Source organism: Telmatherina bonti (assembly GCF_933228915.1).
Source record: "Telmatherina bonti genome assembly, chromosome: 1".
In the NCBI taxonomy this organism is placed as follows: Eukaryota; Metazoa; Chordata; class Actinopteri; order Atheriniformes; family Telmatherinidae; genus Telmatherina; species Telmatherina bonti.
In genome coordinates this window covers 244,049-267,624 of record NC_136619.1, presented here as the reverse complement: position 1 = coordinate 267,624, position 23,576 = coordinate 244,049, and the positions used below count along the sequence as shown (strand labels likewise).

General features: G+C 48.0%; 1 protein-coding gene across 2 annotated transcripts in view; it reads right to left on the bottom strand.

Moving 5' to 3' along the window:
- LOC306758900 (plakophilin-3-like) overlaps positions 1–21,901 on the bottom strand; it is a 69,922-nt gene extending 48,021 nt beyond the window's left edge. For both annotated transcript variants that reach the window (XM_079244326.1, XM_079244325.1), the window contains exon 1: positions 21,624–21,901. In XM_079244326.1, coding sequence (XP_079100452.1) covers positions 21,624–21,828 — 205 coding nt within the window. In that variant the 5' untranslated portion in view covers positions 21,829–21,901. The remainder of the gene's footprint in view (positions 1–21,623) is intronic.
- Between the last annotated feature and the right edge of the window lie 1,675 nt (positions 21,902–23,576).

The following is a 23,576-nucleotide window of genomic DNA, read 5'->3' as shown; positions in this document are numbered from 1 at the left end:
ATACACACACATACACACACACATACACACACATACACACACCTACACACACATACACACTCATACACACACATACACACATACACACCTACAAACACATACACACCTACACACACATACACACACATACACACACACCTACACACACATACACACACACACACACCTACACACACCTACACACACATACACACACACCTACATACACCTACACACACATACACACACATACACACACACCTACACACACATACACACACACCTACACACGCATACACACACACCTACACACACATACACACACATACACACACACATACACACACACCTACACACACATACACACACATACACACACATAAACACACACCTACACACACATACACACTCATACACACACATACACACATACACACCTACACACACATACACACCTACACACACCTACACACACATACACACACATACACACACACCTACACACACATACACACACATAAACACACACATACACACACATACACACCTACACACACATACACACACATACACACACATACACACCTACACACACATACACACCTACACACACCTACACACACATACACACACATACACACACACCTACACACACATACACACACATAAACACACACACATACACACACATACACACCTACACACACATACACACACATACACACACATACACACACACCTACACACACATAAACACACACACACATACACACCTACACACATACACACACATACACACATACACACACATACACACACATACACACACCTACACACACATACACACATACACACACATACACACACATACACACCTACACACATACACACACCTACACACACATACACACATACACACATACACACACCTACACACCTACACACATACACACCTACACACACATACACACATACACACACACACACATATACACACACACACACACACACACACACACCTACACACACATACACACACATACACACACATACACACACCTACACACACATACACACACATCTACACACATACACACACATCTACACACATACACACACATACACACAACTACACACATACACACACATACACACAACTACACACACATACACACATACACATACACACACCTACACACACCTACACACACCTACACACACATACATGCACGCCGACACACACCTTGTTCAATATGAAGTTAGGGTTAGTTAATGACCAGTTAACAGTCAGTTTATGGCTAGTTGGCAGCCAGCTAACAGCTGGTTAGTAGCCAGTTAATAGCCAGTTATTGACCAGTTAACAGTCAGTTATTGGTCAGTGTTTGACCAGTTAACAGCCAGCTAACATTTAGTTATTAGCCAGTTAACAGCCAGTTATTGACTAGTTAATGACTGGTTATCAGCATGTTAACAGACAATTATTGGCTAGTTATTGATCAGTTAACAGACAGTTAAATGCCTGTTAGCGGCTAGTTAGCAGCAAGTTATTGACCAGTTAACAGCCAGTTACTGACCAGTTAACAGCCAGCTAACAGTTAGTTATTAGTCAGCTAACAGACAGTTATTGACCAGTTAACAGCCAGCTAACAGCCAGTTACTGACCAGTTAACAGCCAGCTAACAGTTAGTTATTAGTCAGTTAACAGCCAGTTATTGACCAGTTAACAGTCAGTTATTGGTCAGTGTTTGACCAGTTAACAGCCAGCTAACATTTAGTTATTAGCCAGTTAACAGCCAGTTATTGACTAGTTAATGACTGGTTATCAGCATGTTAACAGACAATTATTGGCTAGTTATTGATCAGTTAACAGACAGTTAAATGCCTGTTAGCGGCTAGTTAGCAGCAAGTTATTGGCCAGTTAACAACCACTTAATAACCAGTTATTGGCAAGTTAATATCCAGTTAACAGCCAGTCAACATTCAGTTAATGTCCAGTTAACAGTTGCTTAACAGCCAGTTATTTGCAACTTATCAGCCAGTAAACAATAAGTTAAGAGCCAGATGACAGTTAACAGCCTGTTATTGGCTAGTTATCAGTTAGTTAACAGCCAGTTATCAGTCTTGTGTGTGTTTCATACATACATTTGATACCAGTCAATGGCTTAAAAAAAGTTAAAAGCTTGTTATTGGCTAGTTAGCAGCCAGTTAATGACCAGTTAACGGTCAGTTAACAGCAAGGTAGCTGCCAGTTATCAGTCAGTTATGTCCAGTCAACACCCAGTTATCGGACAGTTAACAGCCAGTTATTGGCCAGTTAATGACCAGTTAACAGTCAGTTTATGGCTAGTTGGCAGCCAGCTAACAGCTGGTTAGTAGCCAGTTAATAGCCAGTTTTCAGCCAGTTATTGGCCAGTTGATGGCTAGCTATTAGCATGTTTATAGCCAGTCATTGGTCAGTTTACGACCAGTTAACAGCCAGTCAACTGCCAGTTATTGGCTAGTTAGCAGCCAGTACCAATCACTTAACCAGTTAGCAGCCCGTTAGCAGCCACCTTGCAGCCAGTTAACAGCCAGTTAATGGCAAGCTATCAGCCAACTACAATACAGTTTTTGGCTAGTTAACAACCAGTTAGCTGCCAGTTAACAGCCAGTTATCAGCCATCTCTTATACAGTTTTGTGCCATATACCAGCCAGTTACTAGCCAGTTACCAACCAGTTAATGGCCAGCTATCAGTCAATTAATAGCACGTTATTGGGCAGTTATCAGCCAGTTATAATACAGTTCTTGGCCAGTTAACAGCCAATTATGAGCTACGTAACAGCCAGTTTGCAGCCAGTTATCGACTAGCAAATTAGCAGCAAATTGTCAGCCAGTTAAGACACAGTTAACATCCAGGTAATATATAAACTTGTTCAATATGAAGTTCCCCACAGAAGCCACTACACTGGGCAGAGGATGTTCAGGATGGGTCTAGCAGACTCAAACACCAGCTGACATTGCACCATTTATGCACCTGATGACTATTTGCACGCTTTGTGGTCCTGCACACCTGTTCTGAAGTTTTGGCTTCAGGTATTTGAGGTATTTGTACATATACCGCTTTCTGCTCTGTAGCTACACCTGGTTTTTGCTCCCAGGATGTTGTTGTGTTTCTCTGAAGGTTTAGATTCCGGATGATTCTCCAAAGGTGTAAAACATGTTTAGTTGCTGCGTTTTCTATTGTTGTTTAGTTTTTTCTTTTCTTCTTTTTCTTCTCCATTATCTTTCTCTTTTTTCCTTCTTTCCCATCACAATAGAGGGAAACTCTATTGTCTCTTTGCCTCCGGTCCGGTCCAGCAGTTACCAGCTGAAAGAACAGATTTATGATATAAATCATGACGTTTATGAATCAGGGGGAGTCTCATATCCAAAAGGCTCGTCTTGGAAGAGGAAATGTGTTCAGGGCAACGCGGCAGACCATCATTCTGCTGCCAGGATGCTGGACAGGACAGGTTAAAAGCAAAACTAAAAACATGATTTTAACACTTTACCACTAAAAGCAGATTTAAGTCTTCCACTCTTTCAGTTTCCAACTAAATTATTACATCTAATAGTCTGGTTCTGTTTTGCCATATTTTAAGTCTTTCTTTAATCCCTTAACAGCGCCTCCTCCTCTTCCTCCTCCTCTTCCTCCCCCTCCTCCTCCTGATCCCCCTCCTCCTCCTGCTCCTCCTCCTCCTGCATCTGTCCACATCCTGCTGGAACATCTGTCCTCATCCTGCTGGAACATCTGTCCTCATCCTGCTGGAACATCTGTCCTCATCCTGCTGGAACATCTGTCCTCTTCCTGCTGGAACATCTGTCCACATCCTGCTGGAACATCTGTCTACATCCTGCTGGAACATCTGTCCTAATCCTGCTGGAACATCTGTCTACATCCTGCTGGAACATCTGTCTACATCCTGCTGGAACATCTGTCCTCATCCTGCTGGAACATCTGTCCTCATCCTGCTGGAACATCTGTCTACATCCTGCTGGAACATCTGTCTACATCCTGCTGGAACATCTGTCTACATCCTGCTGGAACATCTGTCCTCATCCTGCTGGAACATCTGTCCTCATCCTGCTGGAACATCTGTCCTCATCCTGCTGGAACATCTGTCCTCTTCCTGCTGGAACATCTGTCTACATCCTGCTGGAACATCTGTCTACATCCTGCTGGAACATCTGTCCTCATCCTGCTGGAACATCTGTCCTCTTCCTGCTGGAACATCTGTCCTCTTCCTGCTGGAACATCTGTCTACATCCTGCTGGAACATCTGTCTACATCCTGCTGGAACATCTGTCCTCATCCTGCTGGAACATCTGTCCTCATCCTGCTGGAACATCTGTCCTCTTCCTGCTGGAACATCTGTCTACATCCTGCTGGAACATCTGTCCACATCCTGCTGGAACATCTGTCCTCATCCTGCTGGAACATCTGTCCTCATCCTGCTGGAACATCTGTCTACATCCTGCTGGAACATCTGTCCTCTTCCTGCTGGAACATCTGTCTACATCCTGCTGGAACATCTGTCTACATCCTGCTGGAACATCTGTCTACATCCTGCTGGAACATCTGTCCTCATCCTGCTGGAACATCTGTCCTCTTCCTGCTGGAACATCTGTCTACATCCTGCTGGAACATCTGTCCTCTTCCTGCTGGAACATCTGTCCTCATCCTGCTGGAACATCTGTCCTCATCCTGCTGGAAAATCTGTCCTCATCCTGCTGGAACATCTGTCTACATCCTGCTGGAACATCTGTCTACATCCTGCTGGAACATCTGTCTACATCCTGCTGGAACATCTGTCCACATCCTGCTGGAACATCTGTCCTCTTCCTGCTGGAACATCTGTCCTCATCCTGCTGGAACTTCTGTCCTCATCCTGCTGGAACATCTGTCTACATCCTGCTGGAACATCTGTCTACATCCTGCTGGAACATCTGTCCTCTTCCTGCTGGAACATCTGTCCTCATCCTGCTGGAACATCTGTCCTCTTCCTGCTGGAACATCTGTCCTCATCCTGCTGGAACTTCTGTCCTCTTCCTGCTGGAACATCTGTCCTCATCCTGCTGGAACATCTGTCTACATCCTGCTGGAACATCTGTCCTCATCCTGCTAGAACATCTGTCTACATCCTGCTGGAACATCTGTCCTCATCCTGCTGGAACATCTGTCTACATCCTGCTGGAACATCTGTCTACATCCTGCTGGAACATCTGTCTACATCCTGCTGGAACATCTGTCTACATCCTGCTGGAACATCTGTCCTCATCCTGCTGGAACATCTGTCTACATCCTGCTGGAACAGCTGTCTACATCCTGCTGGAACATCTGTCTACATCCTGCTGGAACATCTGTCCTCATCCTGCTGGAACATCTGTCTACATCCTGCTGGAACATCTGTCTACATCCTGCTGGAACATCTGTCCTCTTCCTGCTGGAACATCTGTCCTCATCCTGCTGGAACATCTGTCTACATCCTGCTGGAACATCTGTCCTCATCCTGCTGGAACATCTGTCTACATCCTGCTGGAACATCTGTCTACATCCTGCTGGAACATCTGTCCTCATCCTGCTGGAACATCTGTCCTCATCCTGCTGGAACATCTGTCTACATCCTGCTGGAACATCTGTCTACATCCTGCTGGAACATCTGTCCTCATCCTGCTGGAACATCTGTCCACATCCTGCTGGAACATCTGTCTACATCCTGCTGGAACATCTGTCCTCATCCTGCTGGAACATCTGTCCTCATCCTGCTGGAACATCTGTCTACATCCTGCTGGAACATCTGTCCTCTTCCTGCTGGAACATCTGTCCTCATCCTGTTGGAACATCTGTCCACATCCTGCTGGAACATCTGTTTACATCCTGCTGGAACATCTGTCCACATCCTGCTGGAACATCTGTCCTCATCCTGCTGGAACATCTGTCTACATCCTGCTGGAACATCTGTTCTCATCCTGCTGGAACATCTGTCTACATCCTGCTGGAACATCTGTCCTCATCCTGCTGGAACATCTGTCTACATCCTGCTGGAACATCTGTCCTCATCCTGCTGGAACATCTGTCTACATCCTGCTGGAACATCTGTCCTCATCCTGCTGGAACATCTGTCTACATCCTGCTGGAACATCTGTCTACATCCTGCTGGAACATCTGTCCTCATCCTGCTGGAACATCTGTCTACATCCTGCTGGAACATCTGTCCTCATCCTGCTGGAACATCTGTCCTCATCCTGCTGGAACATCTGTCCTCATCCTGCTGGAACATCTGTCTACATCCTGCTGGAACATCTGTCTACATCCTGCTGGAACATCTGTCCTCATCCTGCTGGAACATCTGTCTACATCCTGCTGGAACATCTGTCCTCATCCTGCTGGAACATCTGTCTACATCCTGCTGGAACATCTTTCCTCATCCTGCTGGAACATCTGTCTACATCCTGCTGGAACATCTGTCTACATCCTGCTGGAACATCTGTCCACATCCTGCTGGAACATCTGTCCTCATCCTGCTGGAACATCTGTCCTCATCCTGCTGGAACATCTGTCCTCATCCTGCTGGAACATCTGTCCACATCCTGCTGGAACATCTGTCCTCATCCTGCTGGAACATCTGTCCTCATCCTGCTGGAACATCTGTCTACATCCTGCTGGAACATCTGTCCTCATCCTGCTGGAACATCTGTCCTCATCCTGCTGGAACATCTGTCCTCATCCTGCTGGAACATCTGTCCTCATCCTGCTGGAACATCTGTCTACATCCTGCTGGAACATCTGTCTACATCCTGCTGGAACATCTGTCCTCATCCTGCTGGAACATCTGTCCTCATCCTGCTGGAACATCTGTCCACATCCTGCTGGAACATCTGTCTACATCCTGCTGGAACATCTGTCTACATCCTGCTGGAACATCTGTCCTCTTCCTGCTGGAACATCTGTCCTCTTCCTGCTGGAACATCTGTCCTCATCCTGCTGGAACATCTGTCTACATCCTGCTGGAACATCTGTCCTCATCCTGCTGGAACATCTGTCTACATCCTGCTGGAACATCTGTCTACATCCTGCTGGAACATCTGTCTACATCCTGCTGGAACATCTGTCCTCATCCTGCTGGAACATCTGTCCTCATCCTGCTGGAACATCTGTCTACATCCTGCTGGAACATCTGTCTACATCCTGCAGGAACATCTGTCTACATCCTGCTGGAACATCTGTCCTCATCCTGCTGGAACATCTGTCCACATCCTGCTGGAACATCTGTCCTCTTCCTGCTGGAACATCTGTCCTCTTCCTGCTGGAACATCTGTCTACATCCTGCTGGAACATCTGTCTACATCCTGCTGGAACATCTGTCCTCATCCTGCTGGAACATCTGTCTACATCCTGCTGGAACATCTGTCCTCATCCTGCTGGAACATCTGTCCTCATCCTGCTGGAACATCTGTCTACATCCTGCTGGAACATCTGTCTACATCCTGCTGGAACATCTGTCCACATCCTGCTGGAACATCTGTCCTCATCCTGCTGGAACATCTGTCCTCATCCTGCTGGAACATCTGTCCTCATCCTGCTGGAACATCTGTCCTCATCCTGCTGGAACATCTGTCTACATCCTGCTGGAACATCTGTCTACATCCTGCTGGAACATCTGTCCTCATCCTGCTGGAACATCTGTCCTCATCCTGCTGGAACATCTGTCCTCATCCTGCTGGAACATCTGTCTACATCCTGCTGGAACATCTGTCTACATCCTGCTGGAACATCTGTCTACATCCTGCTGGAACATCTGTCCACATCCTGCTGGAACATCTGTCCTCATCCTGCTGGAACATCTGTCTACATCCTGCTGGAACATCTGTCCTCATCCTGCTGGAACATCTGTCTACATCCTGCTGGAACATCTGTCCTCATCCTGCTGGAACATCTGTCCACATCCTGCTGGAACATCTGTCCTCTTCCTGCTGGAACATCTGTCTACATCCTGCTGGAACATCTGTCTACATCCTGCTGGAACATCTGTCTACATCCTGCTGGAACATCTGTCCTCATCCTGCTGGAACATCTGTCTACATCCTGCTGGAACATCTGTCCTCATCCTGCTGGAACATCTGTCTACATCCTGCTGGAACATCTGTCTACATCCTGCTGGAACATCTGTCTACATCCTGCTGGAACATCTGTCTACATCCTGCTGGAACATCTGTCCTCATCCTGCTGGAACATCTGTCTACATCCTGCTGGAACATCTGTCTACATCCTGCTGGAACATCTGTCCTCATCCTGCTGGAACATCTGTCCTCATCCTGCTGGAACATCTGTCTACATCCTGCTGGAACATCTGTCTACATCCTGCTGGAACATCTGTCCTCATCCTGCTGGAACATCTGTCTACATCCTGCTGGAACATCTGTCTACATCCTGCTGGAACATCTGTCCTCATCCTGCTGGAACATCTGTCTACATCCTGCTGGAACATCTGTCCTCTTCCTGCTGGAACATCTGTCCTCTTCCTGCTGGAACATCTGTCCTCATCCTGCTGGAACATCTGTCCTCATCCCGCTGGAACATCTGTCTACATCCTGCTGGAACATCTGTCTACATCCTGCTGGAACATCTTTCTACATCCTGCTGGAACATCTGTCCTCTTCCTGCTGGAACATCTGTCTACATCCTGCTGGAACATCTGTCCTCATCCTGCTGGAACATCTGTCCTCATCCTGCTGGAACATCTGTCTACATCCTGCTGGAACATCTGTCCTCATCCTGCTGGAACATCTGTCTACATCCTGCTGGAACATCTGTCCTCTTCCTGCTGGAACATCTGTCCTCATCCTGCTGGAACATCTGTCTACATCCTGCTGGAACATCTGTCCTCTTCCTGCTGGAACATCTGTCCTCATCCTGCTGGAACATCTGTCCTCATCCTGCTGGAACATCTGTCCTCATCCTGCTGGAACATCTGTCTACATCCTGCTGGAACATCTGTCTACATCCTGCTGGAACATCTGTCTACATCCTGCTGGAACATCTGTCTACATCCTGCTGGAACATCTGTCCACATCCTGCTGGAACATCTGTCCTCTTCCTGCTGGAACATCTGTCTACATCCTGCTGGAACATCTGTCCACATCCTGCTGGAACATCTGTCTACATCCTGCTGGAACATCTGTCTACATCCTGCTGGAACATCTTTCTACATCCTGCTGGAACATCTGTCATCCTGCTGGAACATCTGTCCTCATCCTGCTGGAACATCTGTCTACATCCTGCTGGAACATCTGTCCTCTTCCTGCTGGAACATCTGTCCTCATCCTGCTGGAACATCTGTCTACATCCTGCTGGAACATCTGTCCTCATCCTGCTGGAACATCTGTCTACATCCTGCTGGAACATCTGTCCACATCCTGCTGGAACATCTGTCCACATCCTGCTGGAACATCTGTCCTCATCCTGCTGGAACTTCTGTCTAAATCCTGCTGGAACATCTGTCTACATCCTGCTGGAACATCTGTCCTCATCCTGCTGGAACATCTGTCCTCATCCTGCTGGAACATCTGTCTACATCCTGCTAGCACATCTGTCCTCATCCTGCTGGAACATCTGTCTACATCCTGCTGGAACATCTGTCCACATCCTGCTGGAACATCTGTCCTCATCCTGCTGGAACATCTGTCTACGTCCTGCTGGAACATCTGTCTACATCCTGCTGGAACATCTGTCCTCATCCTGCTGGAACATCTGTCTACATCCTGCTGGAACATCTGTCTACATCCTGCTGGAACATCTGTCCTCATCCTGCTGGAACATCTGTCTACATCCTGCTGGAACATCTGTCCTCATCCTGCTGGAACATCTGTCTACATCCTGCTGGAACATCTATCCTCATCCTGCTGGAACATCTGTCCTCATCCTGCTGGAACATCTGTCCACATCCTGCTGGAACATCTATCCTCATCCTGCTGGAACATCTGTCCTCATCCTGCTGGAACATCTGTCCACATCCTGCTGGAACATCTGTCCACATCCTGCTGGAACATCTGTCCTCATCCTGCTGGAACATCTGTCCTCATCCTGCTGGAACATCTGTCTACATCCTGCTGGAACATCTATCCTCATCCTGCTGGAACATCTGTCTACATCCTGCTGGAACATCTGTCTACATCCTGCTGGAACATCTATCCTCATCCTGCTGGAACATCTGTCCTCATCCTGCTGGAACATCTGTCCACATCCTGCTGGAACATCTGTCCTCATCCTGCTGGAACATCTGTCCTCATCCTGCTGGAACATCTGTCCACATCCTGCTGGAACATCTGTCCTCATCCTGCTGGAACATCTGTCTACATCCTGCTGGAACATCTGTCCTGTTCCTGCTGGAACATCTGTCCACATCCTGCTGGAACATCTGTCCACATCCTGCTGGAACATCTGTCCACATCCTGCTGGAACATCTGTCTACATCCTGCTGGAACATCTGTCCTCTTCCTGCTGGAACATCTGTCCTCATCCTGCTGGAACATCTGTCTACATCCTGCTGGAACATCTGTCTACATCCTGCTGGAACATCTGTCCTCATCCTGCTGGAACATCTGTCTTCATCCTGCTGGAACATCTGTCCACATCCTGCTGGAACATCTGTCTACATCCTGCTGGAACATCTGTCTACATCCTGCTGGAACATCTGTCTACATCCTGCTGGAACATCTGTCCACATCCTGCTGGAACATCTGTCCTCATCCTGCTGGAACATCTGTCCTCATCCTGCTGGAACATCTGTCCTCATCCTGCTGGAACATCTGTCTACATCCTGCTGGAACATCTGTCCTCTTCCTGCTGGAACATCTGTCCTCTTCCTGCTGGAACATCTGTCCTCATCCTGCTGGAACATCTGTCCTCATCCTGCTGGAACATCTGTCCACATCCTGCTGGAACATCTGTCTACATCCTGCTGGAACATCTGTCTACATCCTGCTGGAACATCTGTCCACATCCTGCTGGAACATCTGTCCTCATCCTACTGGAACATCTGTCCTCATCCTGCTGGAACATCTGTCCTCATCCTGCTGGAACATCTGTCTACATCCTGCTGGAACATCTGTCCTCTTCCTGCTGGAACATCTGTCCTCTTCCTGCTGGAACATCTGTCCTCATCCTGCTGGAACATCTGTCCTCATCCCGCTGGAACATCTGTCTACATCCTGCTGGAACATCTTTCTACATCCTGCTGGAACATCTGTCCTCTTCCTGCTGGAACATCTGTCCTCTTCCTGCTGGAACATCTGTCCTCATCCTGCTGGAACATCTGTCCTCATCCTGCTGGAACATCTGTCTACATCCTGCTGGAACATCTGTCCTCATCCTGCTGGAACATCTTTCTACATCCTGCTGGAACATCTGTCCTCTTCCTGCTGGAACATCTGTCCTCATCCTGCTGGAACATCTGTCTACATCCTGCTGGAACATCTGTCCTCTTCCTGCTGGAACATCTGTCCTCATCCTGCTGGAACATCTGTCTACATCCTGCTGGAACATCTGTCTACATCCTGCTGGAACATCTGTCATCCTGCTGGAACATCTGTCCTCATCCTGCTGGAACATCTGTCTACATCCTGCTGGAACATCTGTCCTCTTCCTGCTGGAACATCTGTCCTCATCCTGCTGGAACATCTGTCTACATCCTGCTGGAACATCTGTCCTCATCCTGCTGGAACATCTGTCTACATCCTGCTGGAACATCTGTCCACATCCTGCTGGAACATCTGTCCACATCCTGCTGGAACATCTGTCCTCATCCTGCTGGAACTTCTGTCTAAATCCTGCTGGAACATCTGTCTACATCCTGCTGGAACATCTGTCCTCATCCTGCTGGAACATCTGTCCTCATCCTGCTGGAACATCTGTCTACATCCTGCTAGCACATCTGTCCTCATCCTGCTGGAACATCTGTCTACATCCTGCTGGAACATCTGTCCACATCCTGCTGGAACATCTGTCCTCATCCTGCTGGAACATCTGTCTACGTCCTGCTGGAACATCTGTCTACATCCTGCTGGAACATCTGTCCTCATCCTGCTGGAACATCTGTCTACATCCTGCTGGAACATCTGTCTACATCCTGCTGGAACATCTGTCCTCATCCTGCTGGAACATCTGTCTACATCCTGCTGGAACATCTGTCTACATCCTGCTGGAACATCTATCCTCATCCTGCTGGAACATCTGTCCTCATCCTGCTGGAACATCTGTCCACATCCTGCTGGAACATCTGTCCACATCCTGCTGGAACATCTGTCCTCATCCTGCTGGAACATCTGTCCACATCCTGCTGGAACATCTGTCCTCATCCTGCTGGAACATCTGTCTACATCCTGCTGGAACATCTGTCCTGTTCCTGCTGGAACATCTGTCCACATCCTGCTGGAACATCTGTCCACATCCTGCTGGAACATCTGTCCACATCCTGCTGGAACATCTGTCTACATCCTGCTGGAACATCTGTCCTCTTCCTGCTGGAACATCTGTCCTCATCCTGCTGGAACATCTGTCTACATCCTGCTGGAACATCTGTCTACATCCTGCTGGAACATCTGTCCTCATCCTGCTGGAACATCTGTCTTCATCCTGCTGGAACATCTGTCTACATCCTGCTGGAACATCTGTCTACATCCTGCTGGAACATCTGTCCACATCCTGCTGGAACATCTGTCCTCATCCTGCTGGAACATCTGTCCTCATCCTGCTGGAACATCTGTCTACATCCTGCTGGAACATCTGTCCTCATCCTGCTGGAACATCTGTCTACATCCTGCTGGAACATCTGTCCTCATCCTGCTGGAACATCTGTCTACATCCTGCTGGAACATCTGTCCTCATCCTGCTGGAACATCTGTCTACATCCTGCTGGAACATCTGTCTACATCCTGCTGGAACATCTGTCCTCATCCTGCTGGAACATCTGTCTACATCCTGCTGGAACATCTGTCTACATCCTGCTGGAACATCTGTCCTCATCCTGCTGGAACATCTGTCCTCATCCTGCTGGAACATCTGTCTACATCCTGCTGGAACATCTGTCCTCATCCTGCTGGAACATCTGTCCTCATCCTGCTGGAACATCTGTCTACATGCTGCTGGAACATCTGTCTACATCCTGCTGGAACATCTGTCCTCATCCTGCTGGAACATCTGTCCTCTTCCTGCTGGAACATCTGTCTACATCCTGCTGGAACATCTGTCTACATCCTGCTGGAACATCTGTCCTCATCCTGCTGGAACATCTGTCCTCATCCTGCTGGAACATCTGTCTACATCCTGCTGGAACATCTGTCCTCATCCTGCTGGAACATATGTCTACATCCTGCTGGAACATCTGTCCTCTTCCTGCTGGAACATCTGTCCTCTTCCTGCTGGAACATCTGTCTACATCCTGCTGGAACATCTGTCTACATCCTGCTGGAACATCTGTCTACATCCTGCTGGAACATCTGTCTACATCCTGCTGGAACATCTGTCTACATCCTGCTGGAACATCTGTCCTCATCCTGCTGGAACATCTGTCCTCATCCTGCTGGAACATCTGTCTACATCCTGCTGGAACATCTGTCCACATCCTGCTGGAACATCTGTCCTCATCCTGCTGGAACATCTGTCCTCATCCTGCTGGAACATCTGTCCTCATCCTGCTGGAACATCTGTCTACATCCTGCTGGAACATCTGTCCTCATCCTGCTGGAACATCTGTCTACATCCTGCTGGAACATCTGTCTACATCCTGCTGGAACATCTGTCTACATCCTGCTGGAACATCTGTCCTCATCCTGCTGGAACATCTGTCTACATCCTGCTGGAACATCTGTCCACATCCTGCTGGAACATCTGTCCTCATCCTGCTGGAACATCTGTCTACATCCTGCTGGAACATCTGTCCTGTTCCTGCTGGAACATCTGTCCTCATCCTGCTGGAACATCTGTCCACATCCTGCTGGAACATCTGTCTACATCCTGCTGGAACATCTGTCCACATCCTGCTGGAACATCTGTCCACATCCTGCTGGAACATCTGTCTACATCCTGCTGGAACATCTGTCCTCTTCCTGCTGGAACATCTGTCCTCATCCTGCTGGAACATCTGTCTACATCCTGCTGGAACATCTGTCTACATCCTGCTGGAACATCTGTCTACATCCTGCTGGAACATCTGTCTTCATCCTGCTGGAACATCTGTCTACATCCTGCTGGAACATCTGTCCTCATCCTGCTGGAACATCTGTCTACATCCTGCTGGAACATCTGTCCACATCCTGCTGGAACATCTGTCCTCATCCTGCTGGAACATCTGTCCTCATCCTGCTGGAACATCTGTCTACATCCTGCTGGAACATCTGTCCTCATCCTGCTGGAACATCTGTCTACATCCTGCTGGAACATCTGTCCTCATCCTGCTGGAACATCTGTCTACATCCTGCTGGAACATCTGTCTACATCCTGCTGGAACATCTGTCTACATCCTGCTGGAACATCTGTCCTCATCCTGCTGGAACATCTGTCTACATCCTGCTGGAACATCTGTCCTCATCCTGCTGGAACATCTGTCCACATCCTGCTGGAACATCTGTCCTCATCCTGCTGGAACATCTGTCCTCATCCTGCTGGAACATCTGTCTACATCCTGCTGGAACATCTGTCCTCATCCTGCTGGAACATCTGTCTACATCCTGCTGGAACATCTGTCCTCATCCTGCTGGAACATCTGTCTACATCCTGCTGGAACATCTGTCTACATCCTGCTGGAACATCCGTCTACATCCTGCTGGAACATCTGTCTACATCCTGCTGGAACATCTGTCCTCATCCTGCTGGAACATCTGTCTACATCCTGCTGGAACATCTGTCCTCATCCTGCTGGAACATCTGTCCTCATCCTGCTGGAACATCTGTCTACATCCTGCTGGAACATCTGTCCACATCCTGCTGGAACATCTGTCCTCATCCTGCTGGAACATCTGTCCTCTTCCTGCTGGAACATCTGTTCTCTTCCTGCTGGAACATCTGTCTACATCCTGCTGGAACATCTGTCCTCATCCTGCTGGAACATCTGTCTACATCCTGCTGGAACATCTGTCCTGTTCCTGCTGGAACATCTGTCCTCATCCTGCTGGAACATCTGTCCACATCCTGCTGGAACATCTGTCCACATCCTGCTGGAACATCTGTCTACATCCTGCTGGAACATCTGTCCTCTTCCTGCTGGAACATCTGTCCTCATCCTGCTGGAACATCTGTCTACATCCTGCTGGAACATCTGTCTACATCCTGCTGGAACATCTGTCCTCATCCTGCTGGAACATCTGTCTTCATCCTGCTGGAACATCTGTCTACATCCTGCTGGAACATCTGTCCTGTTCCTGCTGGAACATCTGTCCTCATCCTGCTGGAACATCTGTCCACATCCTGCTGGAACATCTGTCCACATCCTGCTGGAACATCTGTCTACATCCTGCTGGAACATCTGTCCTCTTCCTGCTGGAACATCTGTCCTCATCCTGCTGGAACATCTGTCTACATCCTGCTGGAACATCTGTCTACATCCTGCTGGAACATCTGTCCTCATCCTGCTGGAACATCTGTCCTCATCCTGCTGGAACATCTGTCTACATCCTGCTGGAACATCTGTCCACATCCTGCTGGAACATCTGTCCTCATCCTGCTGGAACATCTGACTACATCCTGCTGGAACATCTGTCCTGTTCCTGCTGGAACATCTGTCCTCATCCTGCTGGAACATCTGTCCACATCCTGCTGGAACATCTGTCCACATCCTGCTGGAACATCTGTCTACATCCTGCTGGAACATCTGTCCTCTTCCTGCTGGAACATCTGTCCTCATCCTGCTGGAACATCTGTCTACATCCTGCTGGAACATCTATCTACATCCTGCTGGAACATCTGTCCTCATCCTGCTGGAACATCTGTCTTCATCCTGCTGGAACATCTGTCTACATCCTGCTGGAACATCTGTCCTCATCCTGCTGGAACATCTGTCTACATCCTGCTGGAACATCTGTCCACATCCTGCTGGAACATCTGTCCTCATCCTGCTGGAACATCTGTCTACATCCTGCTGGAACATCTGTCCTGTTCCTGCTGGAACATCTGTCCTCATCCTGCTGGAACATCTGTCCACATCCTGCTGGAACATCTGTCCACATCCTGCTGGAAAATCTGTCCACATCCTGCTGGAACATCTGTCTACATCCTGCTGGAACATCTGTCCTCTTCCTGCTGGAACATCTGTCCTCATCCTGCTGGAACATCTGTCTACATCCTGCTGGAACATCTGTCTACATCCTGCTGGAACATCTGTCCTCATCCTGCTGGAACATCTGTCTACATCCTGCTGGAACATCTGTCCTCATCCTGCTGGAACATCTGTCCTCATCCTGCTGGGACATCTGTCTACATCCTGCTGGAACATCTGTCCTCATCCTGCTGGAACATCTGTCTACATCCTGCTGGAACATCTGTCTACATCCTGCTGGAACATCTGTCCTGTTCCTGCTGGAACATCTGTCCTCATCCTGCTGGAACATCTGTCTACATCCTGCTGGAACATCTGTCCTCTTCCTGCTGGAACATCTGTCCTCATCCTGCTGGAACATCTGTCTACATCCTGCTGGAACATCTGTCTACATCCTGCTGGAACATCTGTCCTCATCCTGCTGGAACATCTGTCTACATCCTGCTGGAACATCTGTCCTCATCCTGCTGGAACATCTGTCTACATCCTGCTGGAACATCTGTCCTCATCCTGCTGGAACATCTGTCTACATCCTGCTGGAACATCTGTCCTCATCCTGCTGGAACATCTGTCCTCATCCTGCTGGAACATCTGTCCTCATCCTGCTGGAACATCTGTCCTGATCCTGCTGGAACATCTGTCCTCATCCTGCTGGAACATCTGTCTACATCCTGCTGGAACATCTGTCCTCATCCTGCTGGAACATCTGTCCTCATCCTGCTGGAACTTCTGTCTACATCCTGCTGGAACATCTGTCTACATCCTGCTGGAACATCTGTCTACATCCTGCTGGAACATCTGTCCTCATCCTGCTGGAACATCTGTCCTCATCCTGCTGGAACATCTGTCTACATCCTGCTGGAACATCTGTCTACATCCTGCTGGAACATCTGTCCTCATCCTGCTGGAACATCTGTCTACATCCTGCTGGAACATCTGTCCTCTTCCTGCTGGAACATCTGTCCTCGTCCTGCTGGAACATCTGTCCTCATCCTGCTGGAACATCTGTCCTCATCCTGCTGGAACATCTGTCTACATCCTGCTGGAACATCTGTCTACATCCTGCTGGAACATCTTTCTACATCCTGCTGGAACATCTGTCCTCTTCCTGCTGGAACATCTGTCCTCATCCTGCTGGAACATCTGTCCTCATCCTGCTGGAACATCTGTCCTCAGCCTGCTGGAACATCTGTCTACATCCTGCTGGAACATCTGTCCTCATCCTGCTGGAACATCTGTCTACATCCTGCTGGAACATCTGTCCTCTTCCTGCTGGAACATCTGTCCTCATCCTGCTGGAACATCTGTCTACATCCTGCTGGAACATCTGTCTACATCCTGCTGGAACATCTTTCTACATCCTGCTGGAACATCTGTCCTCTTCCTGCTGGAACATCTGTCCTCATCCTGCTGGAACATCTGTCCTCATCCTGCTGGAACATCTGTCTACATCCTGCTGGAACATCTGTCCTCATCCTGCTGGAACATCTGTCTACATCCTGCTGGAACATCTGTCCTCTTCCTGCTGGAACATCTGTCCTCATCCTGCTGGAACATCTGTCTACATCCTGCTGGAACATCTGTCCTCTTCCTGCTGGAACATCTGTCCTCATCCTGCTGGAACATCTGTCTACATCCTGCTGGAACATCTGTCTACATCCTGCTGGAACATCTGTCATCCTGCTGGAACATCTGTCCTCATCCTGCTGGAACATCTGTCTACATCCTGCTGGAACATCTGTCCTCTTCCTGCTGGAACATCTGTCCTCATCCTGCTGGAACATCTGTCTACATCCTGCTGGAACATCTGTCCACATCCTGCTGGAACATCTGTCCACATCCTGCTGGAACATCTGTCCTCATCCTGCTGGAACTTCTGTCTAAATCCTGCTGGAACATCTGTCTACATCCTGCTGGAACATCTGTCCTCATCCTGCTGGAACATCTGTCCTCATCCTGCTGGAACATCTGTCTACATCCTGCTAGCACATCTGTCCTCATCCTGCTGGAACATCTGTCCACATCCTGCTGGAACATCTGTCCACATCCTGCTGGAACATCTGTCCTCATCCTGCTGGAACATCTGTCTACATCCTGCTGGAACATCTGTCTACATCCTGCTGGAACATCTGTCCTCATCCTGCTGGAACATCTGTCCTCATCCTGCTGGAACATCTGTCTACATCCTGCTGGAACATCTGTCCTCATCCTGCTGGAACATCTGTCTACATCCTGCTGGAACATCTGTCTACATCCTGCTGGAACATCTGTCCTCTTCCTGCTGGAACATCTGTCCTCATCCTGCTGGAACATCTGTCCTCATCCTGCTGGAACATCTGTCTACATCCTGCTGGAACATCTGTCTACATCCTGCTGGAACATCTGTCCACATGCTGCTTACTGAGGATTTGTGTCTTCGTGGAGGTAAAACTCCAACTAAATGAACCTCATTAGCCTCAGGAGAATAGTTACATATGTAGTAAATATTATAATGTCTAGTTTACAGGCAGAAATTAAAACCTGGTGAACTAATTCAGCCATCACCAAAGAATAAATCTACAATCCAACAATTATCTTTACACGGGAACAAACAACAGCTGATAACTGCAATCACTGAGTGATAAAACCAGGTTTACTGACGACGTCTAGAGACTGGAGTCTGTCTCCTGTTAGCTAACCACTGTTTAAACAATCACTAGCTGGTTAACTACACAACTAGTTAACTAAAATTGGCCAAATTAAATAACACAGTTTACTACTAATGACTCATCTTTTCAGCCACTGACCAGAGAAAATGAACCAAAACACCAAGAATGAATGATGACCAGCGGTGGAACGGTTGTTGTCTGGAACCGTCGGCAGCTCCTCGAACACTTCGCATCTCACTCGTCTATCAGGCCTCCCTTTCCATCTCCCTCATCGCTCCTTCCACAGCTTTATCTCAACATCCCAGATTAACTAATCAGAGAGCTTTCAGAGCTATGAGCAATGGCAGGTTTTCTCATATTTACAGTGAAAAGAAAAGAAAAGTTTAACATGAACTTTGTTGCAGCTAATTTGTATACTTTATATTTGGATGATTGCTGAGTTTGCCGGCAGAAGTTTTCACAGAGAAATCGGCTTGATTCAACATGCGGCACAGCATCCGGATTCCTCTGTGGGTTAGCCGTTTCCAGACCAAGGAAACTTCCTTCCTTTTCCGTACATTGTGTGTGTGTGTGTGTGTGTGTGTGTGTGTGTGTGTGTGTGTGTGTGTGCATGTGTCTGTTTACCTTTAAACTCCATATTTATTCTAAAATTGTCGAAAGGCTAAATACTTCATATTACATTAATCACTAAAAATTCCCATTTTCTAAACCTGTAATGTCATTAATCTTTCCATAGAGGAATAAAAACAGCGTCAGAACCGGACCGCAGCGTCAGAACCGAACCGCAGCGTCAGAACCGGACCGCAGCGTCAGAACCGGACCGCAGCGTCAGAACCAAACCGCAGCGTCAGAACCGAACCGCAGCGTCAGAACCGGACCGCAGCGTCAGAACTGAGTCCCAGCGTCAGAACCGGACCGCAGCGTCAGAACCGAACCGCAGCGTCAGAACCGGACCACAGCGTCAGAACCAAACCGCAGCGTCAGAACCGGACCGCAGCGTCAGAACCGGACCGCAGCGTCAGAACTGAGTCCCAGCGTCAGAACCGGACCGCAGCGTCAGAACCGGACCGCAGCGTCAGAACCGAACCGCAGCGTCAGAACCGGACCACAGCGTCAGAACCAAACCGCAGCGTCAGAACCGGACCGCAGCGTCAGAACTGAGTCCCAGCGTCAGAACCGGACCGCAGCGTCAGAACCGGACCGCAGCGTCAGAACTGAGTCCCAGCGTCAGAACCGGACCGCAGCGTCAGAACCGGACCGCAGCGTCAGAACCAAACCGCAGCGTCAGAACCGGACCGCAGCATCAGAACCAAACCGCAGTTCCAGAACCATTTACATGTTCTGGAACTGGATAAATATGCGGATCAGCACCATGAAAATTCTCGTACGTTCTCAGATGGTTTTGGACATTAGTGTGAAAATCCTGAACTTGGATGACTGAGAATGTTTCAGGATGAAAATAACAACGCTGCTTCTCCATCTTCCATCCAGCTTTATCTGTTCACAACCAATCACAACATTTCCAGGCAAATTCCTGCTAAGAGTCTGAGTTTACACCCAGAGCGCGTCTCTCCTGTGTGTGGTGACTTCATGGAGAAAATATTTGTCTGCAGTTGTGTTTACCATCTCTGGCTTGAAATCAGTTTATTTTTCTTGTAGTTTGGTGAAAACATGCAGCACATTTAAAACATTTTAAACCTAAAGGAATGTGAACACACAAACATTAAACTGCTTTGTATGTTTTAATGCTTTTTCTGCAGGCCCCCTTTTCTTAAACGACAATAATGTCGAGCCCCCCCCTCCCGTCACATGGACCACAGAAACATACTAAGAAATACGTCTTTAGTTTTAGTGGCTGTATTGTAGATAACTATAATTAAAACCATGTCAGTACTATTATCCATTCTTCTGCGTAAGTATAAAACATTTTAAACCAGGAATCTCTACAAACTACTTTAGGTGAGTGAAGTTTACTTTGAGACGATGCTGCTTTAGTGAAACAACTTTTCTATATATGATAGTTTATTTCTAAAGTAACCTGCAGGCTTTTCTTTGTGTTGAGGATGAAAAGTCCCCAAGTGGTGTTGTAACGTGTTTGGCTTCATACTTCATTATATTAGATGATAGTATTTTGGTACACGCAAATGACTGCATTCTCATTATTACCCACCATTGATTATTATTATTATTATTATTATTATTACTGGTCAAGCAGGGACAGATATGCTCCATCATAGTTTGTTCTTTTCTTTTACTACTTGAAGTCTCTCTTGTTGATTTATCATCATTTCCAATGAGTACTTTTACAAATTCATCCCAAGTTTTATTTAGCCTTGCCGCGCTCCGCCTGTGATAACTACCCCCCCCCCCCCCCCCCCCAGTTTGGGAACCATTGTTTTAATGTAAAATTGTTCTGCACGTTTTCCTTTCTTGGTGACGTCATTATGACGTTACTTGATGATGGAATAGAGCAGTTTAATATCTACTTATATCTAATCTAATATCTCCAAATGAAATATATATCTTTCCTGTTCTGACCTGACACAGCCGCGCCAAGAAAACATCTGCCTCCAAACACACCAACATAAAGTCCACACTGCGTCACGCAGCTCGTGCGTCACGCAGCGCAACTTGCGCTAACTTTTCTATCTGGTCCTGGAGCTCACCTGTTGAGCCAGGCCGTGTGTCGTCTAGTCTGGGCAGCGAGGGGGACTTTCTCTCAGCCAGCCGCATCCGGACTTGCTCCCGGACCCTTCTAACTTTGGCCAGAGGGTCTGGACACGGACCGTCCGAAGGAACCACGTAGGCGGTGCAGGAGGAGGTGGGCTGCAGAGCGGACAGAAGAAACCCCTCCGTCATCGCCGCATTCATGTTGCAAATGTGGAATAAAGCAAAAGTAAAAACGAAGAGGAGAAGAAATCTGGACGCTTTTTTCAAACAGCTGCTCGTTTCAGACTCTTCGTCTGAGTTCCACAAAGAAGTGGAGGCGGGACCTGGACCATCAGGGAGGGAGGGGGGCGAGCTGGGTGTAGCTGGCAATAACAAGCAAGATGGATGGATGGACAGACGGATGGATGGATGGATGGACAGACGGATGGATGGATGGATGATGGATGGATGGATGGATGGACAGATGGATGGATGGATGGACAGACGGATGGATGGATGGATGATGGATGGATGGATGGATGGACAGATGGATGGATGAATGATGGATGGATGGATGGATGGATAAATAAAAGGATGGATGGATGGATGGACAGACAGATGGATGGATGGATAAATGAAAGGATGATAAAAGGATGGATGGATGGATAAATAAAAGGATGGATTGATGGATAAATAAAAGGATGGATGGATGGATAAAAGGATGGATGGATTGACTGATGAATGGATCATATTTTAACCATTTGACACTATTTACTGTTCGTCAAAATAAATATTGGTAAAAATAAATAAATAAATAAATAAATAAATAAACAAAATAAGTAAGAATGCAAAAAAAAAAATTAATATCAAACAAATAAAAACAACAAATAGAATGTAAATATGATGAAAATAAATACATAAGAATTTCTGACTACGTAAAACAGTGAGAGATATAAAAGTAATAGTGGTATGATCGGGTTCTATATGAGGTTGCTGGATGAAAGTAATCACTTTGTTGCGTACCGGAGATTCCCATAGTAAATCAAAATCTCTCTATTTGACTCCAGTTACCTCTGAACGATCCTAAGAACCGTTTTCAAACTGCCCCTGTCCTTAAAAATGTAATAGAAACTGAGAGATAAAAGAAAAAGCCATAAAACTTTAAATTAAACTAGACTTACCATCCATCCATCTTCTGCCGCTTATCTGGGGTCGAGTCGTGGGGGCAGCAGCCTAAGCAGGGAAGCCCAGACTTCCCTCTCCCCAGCCACATTTGCCAACTCTGCGGGGGGATCCCGAGGCGTTCCCAGGCCAGTGGATAAACAGGTGTCTAGCGGAGACCAAGCACGGCTCATCGACCTCTATGATGACGACCAACCTGGGCATAAATATGTCAACTGAGGACATATTGAAAGGTGAGCTTTCCTCCAGACTTAAATCCCTCGACCCCTCTTCCTCCCCCCCCCCCATCACACACAGGCAGGGTATTGGGAGGTGTGCACGTGGCAACAACACCTCGTGGCACTTCCCTCAATTTTAATTGCAACTAATACATACTTCACAATCAGTCATAAGCGGGGGGAGGCAGGGGCGATAGGGTCTTCTCATGCCCCTATTCTCGGGGCTTTACTGGGGGGGGAGGGGGTACAGGTGGGGGAAGAGTGCCATCCATTAGACCTAAGTCTGGGCTGGCCTGGCTGTAGGAGGGTTGTCGCCGGCCCTGGGGGGGGTGCTGGGTCAGCTGCATCTGTGGAGTGGTGGGGGGGGACGCTGGGAGTGGTGGGCGGTAATTATGGGGGCCCTGATCGGGGCCATCCTGTCCTCTGCCCCCTCTGGGACATCTCACATGGGACATGATGGAGGGGGGAGGTGAGGATGTGTGGGAGTAGGTGTATGGGGTTACAGATGGATGGTGGGATGGCTGGGGGGGGATTAGGGTTGGGGATATAGGTGGGTAGGGGGGTGAGGGG